Source organism: Amia ocellicauda, chromosome 17 (genome assembly GCF_036373705.1).
Source record: "Amia ocellicauda isolate fAmiCal2 chromosome 17, fAmiCal2.hap1, whole genome shotgun sequence".
Taxonomy (NCBI): Eukaryota; Metazoa; Chordata; class Actinopteri; order Amiiformes; family Amiidae; genus Amia; species Amia ocellicauda.
In genome coordinates, this window is record NC_089866.1 from 6,802,340 (window position 1) to 6,822,955 (window position 20,616).

General features: G+C 39.4%; 1 protein-coding gene across 1 annotated transcript; it reads left to right on the top strand.

Moving 5' to 3' along the window:
• The first annotated feature begins 937 nt into the window (after nucleotides 1–937).
• On the top strand, nucleotides 938–20,440 carry rgs11 (regulator of G protein signaling 11). The gene is made up of 18 exons (XM_066689631.1): nucleotides 938–1,192; nucleotides 2,099–2,195; nucleotides 3,752–3,802; nucleotides 5,968–6,074; nucleotides 6,382–6,433; nucleotides 6,665–6,723; nucleotides 7,900–7,976; nucleotides 9,216–9,297; nucleotides 11,603–11,671; nucleotides 12,293–12,316; nucleotides 12,550–12,611; nucleotides 13,320–13,433; nucleotides 13,920–14,035; nucleotides 14,490–14,577; nucleotides 14,834–14,972; nucleotides 15,437–15,519; nucleotides 15,778–15,892; nucleotides 19,564–20,440. The coding sequence occupies exons 1-18, from the start codon at nucleotides 1,013–1,015 to the stop codon at nucleotides 19,642–19,644; spliced, it is 1,596 nt and encodes a 531-aa protein (XP_066545728.1). The 5' UTR covers nucleotides 938–1,012; the 3' UTR covers nucleotides 19,645–20,440.
• Nucleotides 20,441–20,616: the final 176 nt, after the last annotated feature.

A 20,616-nucleotide genomic window follows, 5' to 3' on the forward strand; every position in this document is an offset into this window, starting at 1 on the left:
GCATCCAAAATCTGCCAGGTGGACACATTTAATAAAAACAAATGGGAGAAATGCCTGCAGATTATGATTTCAACACATATCAGACTAAAAAGAGAAACAGTGCTTTTTTGTATTTGATAAATTAATAATAAGTGGCATAAAGTCCCACTGGTAACCATGAGTAAAGAATAAGTCTATTATGTCATAAATTGCACTTCTTCAGTCATATGTTAATGGGCTGGACAGCAGTCTGCACTAACAAGGTGGGTTTCTAGATTGAAAAGGTGGGTTTCTGGAAGTCAGGGGAGAATTGGCTGATGCTGTAACTCCTGTCAACTCCACCCCACCTTTGGTTTCTCACACACAGGTTCAGGTGATCAAAGACATTGCCTGCTCACCTTGTGAAACATTCATCCCAGGAGACTTTGCTTTGAAGTACGCTTTTAAGCCTTTTCTATCCTTTCTTTCTTTCCCTGCAGAAACCCTCTAATAATGATACAACTCAGGTCCTCCGTGGCACACACATCAATACACAAACTAATAGGAACACAGGGCAGATTACAGTAGCTTCCTGTAGTATCTTTTTACATAATTAATATTTGATGTGCTGCTGTGTAATATAATAGCCCGTTTGTAGACAAAAACCACTGCTATCCTAATAACTGACACATGTATTGATTGAAGACTTTGTCAAACTTCGATTCTGATTTTGGCGCATGAAAAGACAATTTTGCGCTCCCCGTGAAAGTATCCGAGCATTGTGCAGGAATGAGGGCGACACCTGATGCAGATCAATGCAATGCTATCGTGCATAATTGGCCCCTGCAATATATATATCGCAATTGCGCATGGAAGAGCAGTAAAATAAAAAAGAAGAAAAAACTAGAGCATATGAAATGGTTTATTGCAACGTGGTGCGTGCGTTTCCAGCAGCTCCCCCTTTTCCATTGAACTGCGCTTTCCTCTACAGTGGGAGCGTCATCAGACCACTCAACCATAAACTTAATTTCTGTCGTTTCTTGCACAGAGATGGATGGGAGCTTGTTTCCCTATAAGTCCGCTAGGCGGTAATAATATCGTCGTTTCGTTGGAGGAAACAGTGCATCCTCGGAGTCCAACTTCAGAAGAGGCACAGGAGCGACCAGCCACGATGACAATAAACACACTGAAGCAGGGAGGCAGCTACAAAGTGCAGATGCCTTGCTTGACTAGGGTAAGATGTACTGCTGCTGGGTCCTTCCCCCACCCTGCGTGTTTAGAGGTTTGCTACCTCGCAGGGTATGCACGGATAGTTGCAGCTGCTGTTTGTGGGCTGATTTGGATGTTTCTTCTGTTCACTGTATACAGATGTTCGCATGCAAAGAAGTCGCATCGCTGTAAAGTATTTATAGTATTTATAATAATACTAGTCTACACGAAATACCAATTTTCAAGATACAAATGTATTTTATAACAGCCAACTATGATACATTATATTTCTATATTGTTATATTATTCTTATATTGGACTAATTCATGTATAAAACTTATATCGGTATCCATAGCTGTTCGCGCTGGAGGCAAAAGGATGTCATTACTAACCTGAAGTTGCCGATGGCGAATCCTACAATCTTTTAGCCCTGAACAGCCAATGATTTTGACTTAAAAGCTCACTTTGTTAAACATGTACAACAGCTGTTTAGTATTAGTATTAATTTATAATATATATATATATATATATATCAGGTATTGCTTATCTGGTGCATATACGATTATACTATTTATACAATTAAAAGTAACGGAATAATGTATGAATCTTAAATTAATCATTTTTAAATCTCAAGTTGTGAATCCAGTAAAGCAGAAAAACAGAGTAACAATCACGGAATATTTAATCTTACATCCTGAAGTGTTCTTAGGAAAATCAAGTACCTTAAACTGGTACACTGTGTTATCATGAAATAACTGATTTAAGCATATTAATCAAGTATGCTCTAAATATGTGTAAATATCCTTATAGAAATACTTATATCTGTCTGTCTATCTCAGGATTACTTTAAAAAGTATATACTAAAATACAATATTATCATAAATAATATTGACTCTATGTAAAGAACTCTAATTTGTTTTTTTAATTTTAGATGGAACACATCATTGTGGCTATGCAAGATCCTGATATGGGGATAAAAATGAGAAATCAGCGGCTTCTTATTACTGTGATCCCACATGCAATGACAGGTAAGAAAGTCAAAAATCACTGATTACATGGGCTTTAAAGCTGCCTTCCTGAAAAGTGATGATTGGACTCAGCAGGAGGAAATGAAAGAGTATTAATAATAGAGTAATTTGGTCGTGTTGCCCATTTCTCATGGGAAACTGGACAGAATGAAAGAAATTCAAGTGACAACATTCCTGACTGCAGTTTATGGGAATTAGAGAACATATATTCTGTCCTGTTGTTCTGTTAGTCTCCCAATGTAAGAGAATTATCTCTGCATACATTATGTCATCATTCATTGTTTTTTATTATAAAATATAATCCCTTTCAACGGTAGCCAAAAATAGATGCGGTAAGAGCAAATCCTTTATCACTAAAGTTAATTGCGATAGTTTGGGTCAGTGGTATGCATTTCATGTGTTGTATTGCATGAGGCATAATCGTAAGAAAACTGATTTTGTTAACCACTCAGGGCTCTCCTGTAATGAGTCAGACTGGATTTTTGGGTGACGGCACCCAAGAAATGAATGTGTTTCAGTTAGTGTGTAACTAAACATGTTCAGCTGTTAGTTCAGTTTAGGTAGATGCTAAATACCTGCTGTGAACAGTACAAGTTTCAATCCCAGGGGAGCTCACCAGAGGCAGTAACAATTTTCATTAAAGGTGGGCTGGGAGAGAGGTAGGGGGTTGTAGAGGTGGTGAACTATAGATGAGAGAGAAATAGGCTGATTCTCAAAGCACCTCATGCAATAGTGCGCTAATTGGTTGGAGGCTCGGAGACCAAGGATATCTCGGTGCAGTGCTGTTTTGATAGGTCTTAAGTGTTCTGACTTAATTTCTGCACAGCTTGTGAATATTTTAATATTTTAGTTTCAGTATGAATAAATGAACATCCATATTATATAATTCTAACTACTAAAGACCTTACCTAAACAGCCAGCCTTGTTATTATCGATATTATCTTTGTTATTATTTATCAAAAAAAGTAGAAGTATGGTCTAATTTTGTACAGTTTATGGGCAACTTTAAAAGCAATTGTCTTATCTCAAAGCGATTATGGGTAAATGATCGCTCTATGTACACTTCAACAAGTACTTAAAATAGTCTCTTGCTGAGGGACATGACACTAACAGGACAAGTCTTTGCCCCACAATTTGCCCTGCTTTTTATAACCCCAGCTAGATTCCAGCTTGTGCAATTAACCTTGAGTAACAAAATAAATAAAACCCTCCTGTCACTCTGTAAATCTGTAATTCATCTTTTTGTTACAATTCCCACCTTGAAAATGTTAAGAGGAGTGAGGGAGGATGGTTTTGGAGAAGGAGAAAGATACTATGCTGAGCCCAGCTCTAAGGGGGCTCATCTCTAAGGGTGATGCAATGTCCCAACTATCCAAAAAAAAGAAAACAAAAGATACATTAGCAGTCCTGGGGAACCCTTATCTGGTGCATTAGTCTGCGTATCGATCTGTCTGTTCTCCTCTCACCTCGCAGAGATGGCTGTCTGCTGCCTCACTGATTTATGCATCATTTATGCCTTTCCCAAACTCACACTCTTCTGTTGCTGTTCTTCCCAGGAAATGATATCGTGGAGTGGCTAATTCAAAAGTTTTCCATCACGGAAGAAGGTACGGGGGAAGAGCGTTTTGTAATCAAGCCTCCGATGGGAGGATTACAACGGGGGCTGCTTCACACTGGAGCCAGCCTGGACTGAGTCGGGTTTGAGTGCTTGATTGTTTGAGAGCGAGAGTGGCTGGGAGTCTGGTGGCAGGTCCTAATGGGCTGTTACACTGTAGCTCTAGAGTGAGAACAAAATGTACCCTGCTTAGATTAATAAAGTAAGGTTCCTCTAGCATAAACATTTTAAAATGCATTTTGATAGAATAAATGATCAAAATAAACCCACAACAAAGTACCCTTATCCTTAAAATGGATTATTAATTCCGTACAAAGTTACGAATTGCAAAAAATATTTACATATAGTATTAGCCAGATACAGGACTAATGAGGAATTGAATAGGAACAATTTGGAAGTGAATGCTTTTTAAAGGGACTGATAAAGTAAGTGACAGAAAGTTAAATGAGAGTTGAGAGTAGAGACAGCAAGCAGTCTCTGCACATGCACAAAATAAAGATGCAGTCTGTTTTGTCTGTAAGTCCTTAGTATTGTGTTTAATATGCACTTAGGATTAGAGATAGCTCTTGGACTGACATTGATTTGGGCGGTATAGACTCGCTCCTATACAGTTTGTGTCCTGTTATCCATCTGTGTTTTTCTCTCTGTGATAGACATCAATCTGTTGAATTATTGATCTATTTCTGTAGTGGAGCAATTACTCTAATTGATCGGACCGAGAGATGTTCAGTAATGGATGGAATCTGTACATTTGCCTAATGCCTCACTGCAACAATGGGTGAATCTGCCCAGCATACAGAGATAAGATCGAGAGCCTCTCCATTTATTGAAAGGAGCTCCGACCCATAGCTTCAGTTGCCTCGCTGAAAGATAATATTGTTTTACTCCAGACAGGCTGTAATGTAAGGGAACTGAGAGGTTAAGTGCATTGGGAACTGGGTAGGAGTCTTCTTAATGCTGAATGGGCTATATTAAATATCCACTGCATTGAGAGCCATTGAAGCCTGCACAATCCGATGGACACCTTTGTCGAAGAAGCCACATGGCGAATTAAACACTCCAAGTAAGCTGTCCACTATAGAAAACTCCGCTGTAACACTCAGACTGACTGGCGTTCATTAAACACTGCGGAGCAAGGTGTCAAGAGAGAAACTTTCTCTGTTTTATTTTCCATCAGGGTGTTGTGGACCTTCACACTCTGCTCCTCAGAACTCAGAGTCATTCATGCCTTATCTTGGGAAGCATGTGGCTTTGCGAGGGTGGAACGGCAGCCTCTGCCCCTTTGATTAATGGGGAGATGAGGGTGAAGTTGAGGTCACCTTGCAGGGCTCAGTTCCTCAGTAGCTGCCCTTGGCCAAGAGGTTTTGTCTCGAGCTTGGCCTTGATTGTTTCCATTGTAAACAAAACTAATAAGGAACAGAAAACACTTACACACCAAGATTGTTTTATAGAATTATGTTCCATGTATCCGTAGGCTATTTTCCACTTGTTGATCTACGTAGCAACCCTGACTTTCCCCCGAAAACAGTTTCCTCCCTGCAGTAATGTTGCCGTGACAATAGGGAATACCCCAGAGATGCTTTTGTGTCTCAGACAACGAGGCCTCTGTCTTCCTCTGGGACTTGGGGGACACTTCCCAGAAAACCAGTGTCTGTGCCAGGTTGTGACTTGTGCTAATTCCCTGTCCCTGTGTATTAATAGACTCCCCCACATCGGGTGTTTAGTCAGTACTGGTTATGTCAGAGATTAATGTATGTGTGTATGCGTGAATGTGTTATTATTAGCTGCTGTAATTAAACCTTAGAATAATAGAATATGGCTAAGCATTCCTGATGAACTTTAGTTTTGCATGCCTTTTAATAGCACATCACTTAAGTGAAAACTGATGGTTTTGGTTTGTTGTTGAAGATAATTATAAACCAGATTTTCTTATCTTATTTTCCATTTTTACTGTATTGTATTATGTATTATGATAGTGCAACTGTTCCATTTCTTAGTATTTTCTGACCCATCCTGAGAAATTAAGTGCCTTGATTGTTCTATTTTAAAATACAAATGTTGATGTTATATTCATTTATCACTATTTAAACTTGGTTGAATGACAAGTTCATTTAGAAAAGATGTATGACTTCCTTTCAAAAGATGTTTATTTTTCAGAGGCTTTACATGTGGGTAACCTCATAGTCAAGTATGGATACATTTACCCACTGAAGGACCCAAAGACTCTCATCCTCAGACCCGATGAATCTCCATACCGCTTTCAGGTACACAATCTGTGATTCATTACACAACTACCTGGGCCTCAACCATTTAATACCAATGTCCTCAGTGTCCAAACCAGTCTAAACATGACAGCCTTTGCCAGGCGTTCTAGTTCATAATTCAATTGACTCAATTTTGCCAGATTTTGCACATTGTGAAAATACTTGAAGTCTCAAAATCATGTTATTAGTTAAACGTTGCTGTGTATGATAATATAACATATTTATTGTAATCAAATTCAGCACATAATTGTTCGTTTCGGTCCATCGAATTCTGGTTACAGCATCTGTTTCTTCTGTTCTCCACTAGACTCCTTACTTCTGGACCACAAACAAATGGCCGGCTTCAGAACTGGACTATGGTGAGTGTGTATTTCAATACTGTGAAAGGTTAAGATTTGTTTCTGTTCTAATTAAGTGAGTTGATAGTACAGGGCAAAGCTAATAATTAGACATTCACACCAGAAAGACTGCTTACTGCCATGACACATCAGTCCCATGTCTGTCCCATCAGCCACATAAAATTATACTGTTGACTTTTCTGGTGAAATGACTGGTGTTCATTTTCTTTTGTATCTTTTTTCAATCTAAAGCGATTTATTTGGCGAAGAAGAACATCCGAAAACAAGGAGAACTGATTGACTATGAGAAGGTAATGGCATCAATTACAAAACACAGACCCGAGCTTTCTGCTCTGCCTCTGCAGACAAGTGGAGAAGGAATTGCCCGATGGCGTTCGCCTCTTAGATGACATCATGTGGATTGTTTGACACCAGTTACATGAACGCAGCAGTCAGGCTTTACCCTCCCCTTGCCATCGAACCACCGTTTTTCTCAGTACAGCACATTATAAAGCAGATATGGCACCTTTAGCCTGAAATGATCTCAAGGCCCTCTCCACTTTCCACTCTCTCTGATAGGCAACATTCACTGCAGATTATGATGCAGCAACATATGTTAAGTGCTCGTTTCTAGCTTTCAGCAGGATTTTTCCTTGTGAGCTTCTGGCACACCGTTTAATGCATTCAACTGAATGGCATTATGATCCGAACAGAGTTTTAAAATGGATGATGGAGTTTCATACTTATTGACTGCAGGCTTCTGAAGGGAGCTAATTCCTCAATGTGTCACTGTAGACTGAGTCCTTACTGAAACAGCTCACATTTCCGACATGCAAAAGCCACTGCATCACAGCGTCGGCTTAAGTCACAATAGCAGATATTTAATTATTTAAGACAGTGTTGTGAGCAATATGTTCTTTACAGCTTTCTACACTTTCACTGTTCTGTTTTTGTCAGTATCTCTTGAATGGTATTGTGATGACATTTGAATGATGCGTAGTTGTGTGGAGCAGGCATGCCAACTGTCATTTAGAAACCAAATCACTGCCTCTGGACACTTTTTTGAAATCGCTGGAGGGAAAGATGTCAGGTTGTGTGACTTGTTGTCATTTTCAGGCCTGTGTGCCTGTGATATAATCCCCCTTTTCATCATTGTATAGCCCGTACCAACTCCTGGATGGTTAGCCCTGCTCTGCCGTGCACTTACTGCACTCTCAGTGGTGTGCAAACTCAGAGCGAACCTTTCACAAATCCCCAAAGACCACAAACCAAAAATATCACAGAGCTGCATACGCTGAACGTCTGCTTCTCTTGACTCAGTGACTGACCACCCGGGTTTTATATAAGTTAAACTGGTACTGCGGGTCCTTTTTCACATTTGGGGGAGATGACTCACTCGTCACAGGTGGATGTTGGTTGATGAGATAAAGCACATTCTTCTGCCTTGCCGTTTCATCAGCGTGGCTCTTCATCTGTTTGTTCTTTAGGACAATTACAATTTGCTGCATAAACGGATTAATCACACCTGGGACTTTGTGGTGATGCAGGCCAGGGAGCAACTCAGGTAAATATACTTGTGAAAATCTCCAGTCTTCTTCTCTGGTTATATATTGATATGATTATTTATTGACAGTAACATAGAACTTCTTCAAAGAAAGCTCTTCCTACAGTAACAGTATGTGTATTAAAGAAGTGACATTGTTATTAATTATTATTTGCTGATTCATAACTGGTGAGAGACCAACTAAATCCAAGGTGACAATTAACTTCCAGTAACCTGTTTCTGATATATAAAATGTGAGATGTTGTTAGATTTCTTTTTCACAAGTCTAAATTAACACAGGTTTTTCAAAAAGGGTTGGGGAAAAAAGCTTTGAGGAATGTACTTGTCTAAGAGGTATGTAGGTGTCAATGTAAATTTGCAGAATTTCACAGTTTTCTGGCTGAGATAAGAGGGAGCTAACAAGCTGCTACATATGAGGTTTCTATCTTGAATACTTTTCGGTAAAGTTTGAACTCAGACTAATTGAATGGTAGAAGTTTGACAAAAAAGGGTTGGAGACTGGAAAGTATGAATGCCTAGATGAGAACAGAATCCTTCATATCATACCTACTATTTGGTTATTTCAGCTGTGCATGTTTAGATGTTCAGTTCATGCATTTTTAAATCGTGCACAGACAAGTGACTGCCGCTGGGTTCATCACGATGAACGATGACAGATACTGTGAGAGTTTCCCTGTGGCTGGTCTAGTAAATCTCTGAGTCTTAAAGTCTTATGCTAGTTCAACATTGGCTGGTGCTCTACAAAGGACACTTGAGCAGGAACAATCAAAGAGAATTTTTAATGGTTTTTTTGTATTCACTTTGTTATATATATATATATATATATAAATATATATATAATATAATGATGTCTTTTCATAAATAAAATACATTTTCTGTGCATGAAAGGGGTCACAATGCATTGTTTTTGAATTGGGTTCAGAGCACAGAAACCTTTCTAAAGTCCCCAGTTCGGAAGATCACTGAACCCAAAAGTCTAGCCCTGGGGAAAGGTTGGCGTTCCTCCCTGCCTAATTCAAGCTGGAACAGGTATCTTGTATCCATTATAAACCTACTGCTGTTCTAAGAAAATGAGTGGGTAAGGGCACAGAATATTTAGTACAGTAAACACAGTATGATTGCACTCTAGAGAGTTTTGCTCCTGTGCATAAAATGTAGAAGCACTCTCTCTCTCTCTTTCCCCATATGATTACTTTATTTTTATCTCATTATGTATTCTACATGTTCCCTCCTGACTAGGGCAGCGAAGCAGAGGAGAAAAGCAGATCGCATTGTACTGGAATGCCAGGAGCAGGCCTACTGGCTAGTCAACAAACCCCCAGTAAGTCACATGCTCACCATGCTTTTGTTAGGCAGAAGCCGGTTAGAAGTCGTGAAGACATTCGACTATAGGAGGGGATATGGTTTCTGATGGTAGCTTTCAAATCGTACATATTCTTACACCTTTTATTTACTGAAAGTCTATTTTGCACTGTGTGTAAGTGTAAGTGACTGTGGGTTCGTAGTTTTGTACCGGTTATCTCTAACAGTCCTAAAAATCTGCATGTCCCAAAGGAGAGAGAAAAGCCATCTTCTAACTCACTGTTACATAAAAGGTTCCATATTGAATACATTATGTAATTTTTACCGCAAAGGAACGGACACACCAATGGCGTACACATTCAGTCATAGAATAGTTATAATAGTCAGTGATATTTAAATGTGTAGATGCTGAATTTTAATTTGTTTCTATGTCTCCAATTTCCCCCTATCAAACCAAATTAAAAAAAACATTAAAAAGAGGGTTTTGAAAGATCAAACAGAATTGAACATGTCAGGAATTCTGCACTCTATTTCCTTCTTTTTTTCTTTTTTCTCCCCCTTGTGTTTCAACACAGTTATAAAAAATTTAGAGGTAAGTTAAAAGCCCAAAACATGCCACCCTGTGGGGAATAAATCACTATGAGCAGCGAGGGGCAGAAAGTGGAAAATGTACATGCTTGCGAGGAGTTCATAAATAATCCAGAAAGACTGAATCAAATAAAAGGATGCCAGAGCAAGAGCCGAGTGCTGAGACTGGAGAAAACGGCTGCTCAAGGGCAGTGCGGGAGGTTCATTCGGCTGTTCTCCCTCTTCCCAAAGTGAGAGCATGGCAGGTGTGGGCCGGCTGGGTTCCTCCAGCCTATTCCTATTCACAACTTCATTCCAGCCTGCTCTTGAATTATTAATTGGTTCTTGAACAGGTCCAATGAAATTAGAAAGGGGCTGTCTCAGGAGCACACGCACTTGACTTTGCTGTACTCTCTCAACTCTTGCACCCAGCGTATTTCACACTCAGACTCTCGGCACTGTCTCAGCATTAATGCTGCTTTGTAGTGTCAGATCAGAATCAGCCCTGATCTCCGTAGTCTTTGCAGTGTGTGTGTGGCATGTAGGTGGGAGCATCTGTGCAGTGTCTCCCCGCTCAGGTACTTGTGCTGCAATTAGGAAGAAAACAAGCACCGAATCTCTGGTGGCAGTTCAATTTTTGCATAACTGACAGGACTATGTGATCTCTTAGAGGTGTTTTTTTTCCTGTCCAGGCACGCTCCTTTCACAATATCTATTTTAAGCCAAAATAGCATCAAACAGAAAAGAAGCTTTTATCTGTGGACAAAATAAGTTACACCCCCTCATCAGAATGTGTTGCCTGTCGGAGCACAATGGCAGGCAGCCAGACAGCAGATCGGAATGGCCCCCAGGACACACACACACTCCCTGCACAGCCTCGCTATTAAGCTGCTGGCAGCCGGGTATCCTAAGCTCTGATTGATCCCTAGGAAATATGAACCATAATTCCAGATCTAGTGTGAATATTTTAAGCTCAACCTGCCATTTAATATCTTACAAAATCGTCCGCAGGGAAACACTTCTGCAGAGGGAAGGGTGACCACACAGACAGCCCCGTGGATTTTATGCTCCTCAATAGGGCAACACTCATCTTTATTCATGTAATCCTGGCTAAAAAATATATACTTATATTGAATTGAGAGTGGATTTTAAGTGAATTTAGTGTATTAAGCCAGCTTCTAAGGTTACAAAATAAGCATATCTCAAATTGAATGTCTGCATTTTGTATTGAATTAACGTGTTTTCTCCTCCTAAAAGCTGAAAATGAGTGGCTGTGATGAGCATAAATGTCTCAAGGCATTATATTTAATTTCTTCCATTAGTTATCTGTGCCATTGATCGAAACAGGCAGGTGGGTCCTTTGCATTTAACCCCTTAGATGTGCACCACTAGGACAACAAATGGCTAAACTCTACAAGCTTGTTTCTTTTTAATGTTGTTTCCTGTTTTTGGTTAAATCTTCTTTATGTTTTTATCATTCTTCCACCAATTACATCTGTAGCACTTTCAGAAGAAGAGAAAAAGATTAGCTGACTATTGATTGCTCATTGATTTTCCCTTTGATTTTATTCCCTAATGGTATGATTATTTTTCTTTAGATTCTCCATCTTAACTGTATTCCCCCACACTTTGACACACTGTAAACACACTCTTCGGCGTGCTTCTCAGTAAGGTCCTCAGCGGTCATTAAAACCTTAAACAAAGAGCATCCATCACAGTCAGTGAGAGCAGTAAAATGACATCATCCTGTTTTCTAGCCTGGGGCTTTTGATATTCTGGAACATGGTCCAGAAAGAAGAAACTGTCTCAACTCCCGAGTCCAACTGGTTAGTGCAAATATAATTTCATAAGACTTATAAGACAATGGCTTATATGATTTGCAATAATCCCATCATTACCATCTCCATGTTTTATTTAAGGTTACCTGTGTGTTCTTCTAGTATGAATGTACTTATTGATTCACATTGTGCTGCTGTAGAGTGACTTAAGAAGTAAAGAAACTTCTTCTAACATTACTAATCTTTTGCTCTTTCACCTTCCGCTTTCCATTCCCTAAAAAAAAAGTAAGTAATGCTTTCCTGAGATCCTGCTATTAATGGCTAATGAATGTTTCATTTTCAGGTTGCTTAAGTGAAACTTTTTTCAAAGTTAGCTTAGCTGAGAGAAGTGTCAAGTGAGGGCCCTGGCTGGTAGAAAACTGTGTTGGGTTGCAGGATGAAACACCGTTGTCCAGATCTTTTGGCATATTGGGCCGACTGTCCAGACAGGACGCTAGAGTGACTACTACTGTAGCACTGTACAACCTTTTAGAAAGCAATTATTTTTGCATTACATTTCAGCCATAATATATATTGAAGGCATCTACTAGCAGGGATTGAATGTAGTTACGAAACTGATGTCACAAACAACACGGGCAATGACTTGTTTTCTTTTTTCCTGCAGAAAAGAACAGTGAATACTACAAAAAAGAGGTGAGCCCCTGCATGTGACATTTGACATTGACAGAAGGGAATTATGTTCAAAGTGCACATGGAATTATGTCTGTGGCATCTGCTGTTGAAGCCTGAATGATTCCTGTGTAGCAGCAAGGCCAAGATTATGGGGCTTCTGTTAGCAAACTCTTTATTTGATGCTTGTGAGAAAGGAGAGTGATGGGGGCCTACTAATTGAACATGATTTTTCTCTTTGTTGTGTGTGGCTGCAGATTGAACACACCAAGAAAGCCCTGGGACGAACACGAATCAAATCCTCAATCTGCCTCGAAGGGTAGGCTCAAGCATCTCTCATTAAATCGCACTGCTGCCGATGCGGTTTTCCCCTCGAATACTATCCTGTTAATATCACTCAGGCTTTTCAGGAGAGCTTAAATGGCCACTAACAATGAGCCATGTCACTGTAAGTTAGACTGGATTCATTCTACTTGTGAATCAGATTGAATTTCACTTCCTCTCATTTGTGTACTAATGCATCATCCAAGAGTATGTTTTTCTGAACTTTATTTCATTGCCGATATAGCCTTAAAGGAGCTGTTCAGGCATGTTAATCCTGCAGTGAAGGCTTTTTGTATTTCTATTGACTACACTGTTTTTTTCCGGTTCACTTGGGTCCAAGGAGATTTTCACATTTTAAATATAAAAGCAATAATGTGTCATTAAAAGACCCATCTTTGGTTAGCGTTTACCCCTGTTGCTAGGGAGTTTTATATGAAAAATGGCCACATTCCTTTTTAATAATTTAAATAATTCTAAAATTATCCCAGACGTATTCCCAAAAGGTCAAGGTGCTAACCTCTGGTATGAACACATCTTACAACCATGTTTTGGAGGGAAAAAAATTGAAAACAAAGTGGAGTAGCCTATTCTGGAACTGGGGATGAAACAGTCCCTAGTCACGACCGATTTTCAGCAGAAAAGAGATTTCGGTTTCAATTTCATTAAGGGAAGCCTCCTGTGTTTTTGTTCCTGTTTCTGACAGGTTTGTGAAGTTCAGTGAACAGTATCTGTCCCATGACCCCATCATGCAAGGCTGCCTTCCCAGCAACCCCTGGATAACAGATGACGCCATGCACTGGTCTATGAATGCAGACTTGTGAGTGTTATTTCAAAACCAGCTACTGAGTTAACAGACGAAGAAGAACGATAGAAAGCCTTTTGCGGTGCTTAAGGCACAGACTGGATCTTAAAGTCCTATCAAAGAAAACAGGAGATACTTCTTCACACAGAGAGTTGTCACAATTTGGAACAAACTCATCAGCAATGTGGTTGAAGCTGAAGCTGAAAATGTGGTAACATTCAAAAATAGACTGGATAGGATCCTTGGATCACTTAGTTTTTAATGGACTCCAAACGAGCATGATGGGTCGAATGGCCTCCTCTTGATGGGAAACTTTCTTATGTTCTTATGTTCTTATCCACACTGTCTAATGTACTATTCAAATAGCAATAATAAAGGTTGTACCACTGTCATGTCAGGTACACATTTATGAATGTATAGAGGCCAAGCTAGTGATATATTTCAAATGCAAAGTGTACTTGTGTACTCCTGTCTAAACCAACAATGTCTGTGCTGGTAAAGGGTGGCGACTCCCACCAAGATGAGGGTGGAGCGCTGGGCCTTCAGTTTCCCAGAGCTTCTCAACGACCCTCTGGGGCGGCGCGAGTTCCGGCAGTTCCTGGAGAAAGAGTTCAGCGGTGAGTAGATCAACTTCCATACAGAGCCTGAAACACAGACGGATCAGAATAAGGACCCAGATTACCTCAAAACCTGGACCTTCATGCTAATAACAATCTCATTAGTTTATGGAAGATTTCCATTAAGAAGAAATCCAGTGTAAATGAGCGTACAATTGTGTACCATGACCATAACTCAACACCCTTGATTCCTTGCTAGCATAACAACTATTGTCAGTGGCTGAAAGGAAGCCAGCAAGGAAGTGTGTGTGATTATATCAAAAGGATGTTTTAAATAATTATCTGATGACAAAATAAAGTGTGGTAAAGCAATATGTGGATTTTATAGTAGTTTCTGTTACTTTTAAACAGAAACCTTTTAGTAACAGTTTTAAAGGGCTCTGTGTTTGCACCTTAACATATTTGTTTTAATCAAATGGTTCTTCTTCCTGCTTTGTCCATGGCTCCTCGCCAGCGGAGAATCTGTGCTTTTGGGAAGCCTGCGAAGATATCAAACATGGAGAGAATTCCAAAATACCACAAAAGGTGGAAGAGGTATACCAGTAAGTATATATTTTGCACATCCGCAAAGCTTCTGTGCTATCAGCTTCTCTTTGCATCAGTGTGACCTTTTAATAGTATTATCAGGAGTAGCACATACTTCACAAAGTGTTTTTGTCCACATTGGGTGCTGTCATACATTTACAAGAAGAAGGATTTAACCACTTACTCTCAGGGAATAAACTTAAAAGTGATAGAAACCACGTAAAATAACAGATGATTGTAATACCTTTGTTTAATTGCTTTGTCACTTTCTAGGCACTTCCTCGCCCCGGGGGCCAGCAGGTGGGTGAATATAGACAGTAAAACGATGGAGAAGACTCTGCTGGGCATCAAAAACCCACACCGCTTTGTCATGGATGATGCTCAAATGCATATCTACTTCCTGATAAAGAAGGTAATACTGTTACAGCTTTAGTATCGCTCTTCCTACAGACTTCATAATAAGACTCCATATAAACCTCAAAGATTCAGTGTAGAAGTGCCTTTCATCGCCTTTCTTTAAACTACACAGAAAGCCAGCTTTTCAAATTCAATTGTGTCATTGTTTTATTATATGTTTAATACGAATCAAATGCATTTCACCGTGCAAGGAAGAATACGCCAAAAAATAACAACAGCTAATTGGAAAGTGAGACCAGTCCTCGTTGGCTGCATGCCAATGAGATATTTGCAGGGATTACAATTTGTGAGGCTCATTTCAAGTGGGAGTAAGATTTTCCACTGGCAAAATGAAGCCGTGGTGTCCTTGCCTGTTGATACGGCGTGCATGTTAATGCTTGGCTGCAGTGCGGTAATGAACCTGAATGACAAGTAGCTCTTACAAATTTGTTTTTGTTTTTTTAATCCCTTCCACCTCAGGATTCCTATCCGAGATACTTAAAATCAGATCTGTACAAGAACATGTTGGCCAGGGCGATCGTACCACAAGAAACAAAGAAAAGGTATTACACATTTTCACTTTTTGCCTTCATTTTCATTTTGTGGTTGCTGTGCACGGCAGTGAAGTGAAATCAGCTCACGAATTCCCTAATTAAAATAATTCATTTAATGAACTATTCCTACTATAAGGAAAGTGTAAGATGGTGTGGGGGTGGCTGGTTTGATCAATGGATATGACGATACGTCCGCCATGTTGAATGGCTGGGCTGGTGTGTCCAAGTCCGTGCAAGTGACTTTTCCTACTCTGTACCCCTGTCCAGTGTTTTTCCCTTCATGAGGAGGCAGCGCCACTCCAGCCCCAGCCCCGCCCTGGTGTCACATCCCACGGAGGATGATGGGAAAGCCAAGGCATCTCCTGCAGGGACCGTCTCACAGGTGGAGGAATAATGCCGTCTCCTCATGCAGAGCCGTCCAGACTTAACTTTCTGTTACGTCTGCATGAACAGTCTTCCAGATATCACCCACTTCCTTTAGTTTATTTTTCCCCCCGTTTTTATACCATTTTTAATTGCGCCTGATTGCACAGATGGATGTTCAGATGCCTAGTTCTGTAGAAGGGTGGGTTTGGCCAAAGCATACTTTAGAAAAAATACATATTACCAAAAAATGTATAGTATGTGTATTTATAGGCCTATTACATAAACCCCACCTACTTAAGGATTTTTTTTTTCAGCAGAGATGCATTGTAACCTCTTATGCATGTTATCCAACTTATACAAGTTATGAACAATTATTAAGATATCAGGGGCAGCCGAATCTGCACTGCATATTTACACAAACCCTCCTCTCCCTGCAGTGACCACACGTATACGCTTACGTAGTGTTCATTCACCTTTAATTGTAAGGATCATAGAAACAGCAGTTGGATACGAGTGGATCTGCATTTCCTCCTAAACTGTTAAAAACTGTGTGACTAGGGTGGGTGTGGGGGGTTCAGATTGGGAGCAGCATCAGAATGGTTTCAGAGTAAAGCATCAAAATCACAGCAATAACGTGTCTCCCTTTACTGTGTCATTAGTCACGAGGTACTCTTCTCTGCGGTTCGCTTGTTCATTAAGCTGGTCTTAAATGCTTGGTTTGTCTTCTGCATGTGGTGATTTCTTCCAGTAGACCACACTGTTGTTGTTTGTTTACACGCCGTTTGATTTCCATCACTGTACAACTGTGAAATTGGTCTGCAATCTCTGATTCACTTGTATAAATCAATAAACACGACAGCTGACGGGATGTTACTGTACACCCGTGACTGCGCGGCACCTTGCAAAATGTTGACCCGTGAAGGTATGTCATTTTCTGAAACTATGAAGTTATTATTGAAAAAAACGAACAAAGCTCTTTCTACTGTGATAGTTAGGAGTTGCTGCTCTTAGGAAGTGTATTGGGTTTTGCATAACATCCAAATAGAAACAGTAAATGCCTAGAGACACATGCAAAACAACCCTTTGACCATTTTATATGTTCCCTCACTACGTATTGTCATTACAAGCTACAGTAGTCTTCCCTATATTTCATGTTTATGATCAATTGAATTCAGATTAAGTTAAACACATTTTTATAAAGAAAAACGTGAATTATCTTAAGATATTACCCAAAACAATGAAAGTTAACATGATTGTAGAATACTGCAAATGCTGTATGAATAAAATACAAGAAGGGTTTGTTTCCTTGCATGTGTACTTAATATTGACTACGTATTTATATATGTTTAATTCCTAACACACAGCAGTTCTGACCTGTCTCTTCCTATTTCCTTCCCTGCTTCCCATGCTCTTCCTCCTTCCCTCCCTTCTCTATCTCTGTTATTTTCTGCTACAGCTCTGTCGTTTTTCCAACCCCCTGGTCATGTTCTCAGCCTCCACCCTCCCCTCTGGAGAGAAATGGTCCCTGGTTGCAGCCTCCCCAAATCACACTGGAGTCCTCCCCACTCCAGCCTCCCCCTCTCCCAGCTGCGGCAGCTCCAAAAGGTCCTCTTGCCTTGCTCTCTCTCTCCTTCTCTTGGTCTGTTTCCGTCCCCATGCATCTGTTAGCTCAGTGCAGCTCTGCTCGGGCACGTCTAGTCCCACAGCGAAGCTCTGAGGCCAGTCTGGGCTTTTCGCTCTCCGTCTGTCTGCTCCCCTTTTTCCACACACTGATCGAACACTGCAAACACAGTTCACTTCCTCCTTTTGTAATGTATTCATTCACTTCTTTATTTTGGATGCTTGGGTTTGAGTGCATGGGAAAAAGATCCAGATCAACACAGTCCATGAATTTAAACATGTTATTTCCAATTCACTGATTTTCAGAGGCATGTTTTTATTTATTTTATTTTTTTAAAGGAAAAGAGGTGCTCTTGTCTTTCTACCTCTAGGGGGCACTAAATACTCAAGCTGACTTTTAACATGTAGAATACCTTTCACACGTTTAATATACATTATATTTGATGAGAGGATTAGAATTAGCATTGAGAATACATTAAATTACTTAATCTGTGTTAAGATTAATAAAGTGGGAGTGGGAAGCTCATTTGATTTGAACAAAGGGCTGATACCATGGTTGTTTGATTTGGGGGTTGTTTCATCCTCATTCAGTTGAGAATTGAGAAAATAATGTTCACCTTAAGATGAAGTGACAGTTTAAAGTATATCTAATTAAATATATTTGGCTAAAACAGTAAACATATATATATATATTATTTTACAATAACATGAATATGTATGAATAAATATGAATGGTTTATAAACTTGTGTAGAATGAAATATGAATTCTAGCTTAGCACCTTAGTAAACCATCGTACCATTTCAGCAACATATTTTTTTTTTTACTATTTTAGAGACTTTCTCGTTTTACTTTGGCACACAGCCTTATGACAGTTCCCATGAGGCCTTGCAGCTGACAGTTTTGTTGAACTTCAAGCAGAAGTAAAGAGAGACATCGAGGGGTTCTGTCAAATGGGGAAACAAATCATTTCACCAAACTCTGTAACAAAGATACTGAATTCGTACATGTTTTTCATTCCATAGTATAGTGTATAATAACATATTTTTAACCATTATTGTAGTAACTGATTGTGTGGTTTTGCATATTATGTTAATACAAGTCTTTGGAATACAGCATACATATTAGTAATGTTTATACAATAATACTTTCACAGTATGTTATACTGAAATTACTTATAAATATTTCAAAACATATTTATGTCTACCTATAGACAGTGATTTATTTTTTAGTAAATTAATTGTACTCAAACCTCCTCATTAATTCTCAAATATTTATTACTTATTTGTAACCTTTACCACAAGGCCCTTGTGTTTAGAGCTGCATGACTGTTTTTATTGGCACTGCACATCCATTTTTGTCTCCATGTTCTGTCTTATTGTGTCTCCCCGTTGAGAAAATAAAAAGTTGGTAGATAATATATAGGCCTACACAGCCAACAGGAAAGTAAAGTTTATTGCTGTATTACCGAATCGGCCTCGAAAGAAGGCTTGCATCCTCCAAATATTTATTTAATATTCCCAACAGTGGCTGCTAATGCGCTTCAGACTTAATTCCCTGATGGCTGTGTGCCACAAGAGCACTTTGAATTGCAGAGGCGCAGGACCTGCAGTAGGAGATTAAGTGTAATTTTCCGATCCGATTTGCATGCTTGCACAATTCTAATAAAAGTTGAGTAGTGCTCTCCGCGCCATCCTCACATTGCAGACACAGGGATTGAGCACAGCGCGCCGGCTGCACCGGAGACAGGCAGGCGCACAGATGTTGCTGAACCTGTTGTCATTTGCTTTCCATTTGCATAAAATATTGTTTTTGTTTCTTAACATTTAGAAATTTGACTATTTGATCTGCATTAACCTTTATTTAAATAATACTTATAATAATAATACATTCAGATATTTCAAAAAAGTTAAATAATAATTTTCAAAAAATTTCCAGGTTGGAATTATAAGATTGAAAAAAGTAGGAAATCACTCAATTTTCTCTGTCTATTTAATTGTGATCTTGGACTCTTTGGCTGGGCAAGGTGGTGGTGATGACGCCGCATGTTTGTTTCCATCCCCGGGCAGACCTGGTGTTTCTGCAGAGTGCCAGGTGCACCTAATGGAGACCGACGGGAGCGCGTGTACCAGGCGAGCCCAGACACCTGAGCCCAGGAATGCCAAGGAGCGAGTCCGGGAGAAAAGCCCCCTGGCTGGCCTGCAAGCCCCCAACTCACTCTGACACCCTGACTGTATAAAACACGAAGACGGATAAAACAAACAGAGAAGGGCATTCACTGCAATTTACATATATGCTCAACCCTAAACAATTCAGATACTGAGTTCCAGTAACAAAACATGCCACAACATACTGCATTCCTGCTTGAAACTTGTTATGGCAGAATTAGCACCCCATGAAAAAATGCAAAGAATCTGGATCACCATAACAAATGTGTTATAACAATGGATCTTATCAAGAAATAAGAACCCTGCACACACCATAACTCATTTAAATGGAATGAGACTTGATTTCCGAGTTGGTAAAAAAAGAAATGTAAAAGAAGATTTTGAATACTTTTAGAAAGAGAAAATGACATAATAATTTGAATGCACCCACCACTGTTACCTAAAAGAGCACATGTATAAAAACTGATAGTTGCACAGCTGTTTTTCTTTTTTAACTATGCATTTGCAATAATAATAGATATTGCTTTGGAGAATGATGGGGAAAATCCTTTTGTTGTCTACTTTTATAATATGTGATGCATGCATTTATATGAGCAGTTTGGATAACCTGCAAACATGTATGACTTGTCCATTCTGTTCCAAATCTTTCAAGACACTGCTGATAGACTTTGCTGAATAAAAGAAACAACATGTACAGCTATATTCTGCATTCAATACACAAAGGCCCTGAGCATTTTCTTATGCTTATGAAAGCAATCCTGAGAATGTTTATAACAAGCATGGATGATTCAAATATTTAAACTCAAATAAACAATTGAGAATAACAAACATAAAGGGGTATTTTTTTAGATGTGAACTAGTATGCTTTTACTTTCTGGCAGTATGATTAATTTATTGGGAGAGTATAGGGAAGATAAAAATTGTTTAATACAAATACGGTCATTTTACAGAAGA

What these genes read in the sequence shown, in the direction of transcription:
- rgs11 (XM_066689631.1), top strand. Translation starts at nt 1,013, where the DNA reads ATGGGAGCTTGTTTCCCTATAAGTCCGCTAGGCGGTAATAATATCGTC. An exon ending in AATCTCCATACCGCTTTCAG is followed by an intron (nt 6,075 to 6,381) that starts GTACACAATCTG and finishes GTTCTCCACTAG; the next exon opens with ACTCCTTACTTCTGGACCAC. An exon ending in AAGGTGGAAGAGGTATACCA is followed by an intron (nt 14,578 to 14,833) that starts GTAAGTATATAT and finishes GTCACTTTCTAG; the next exon opens with GCACTTCCTCGCCCCGGGGG.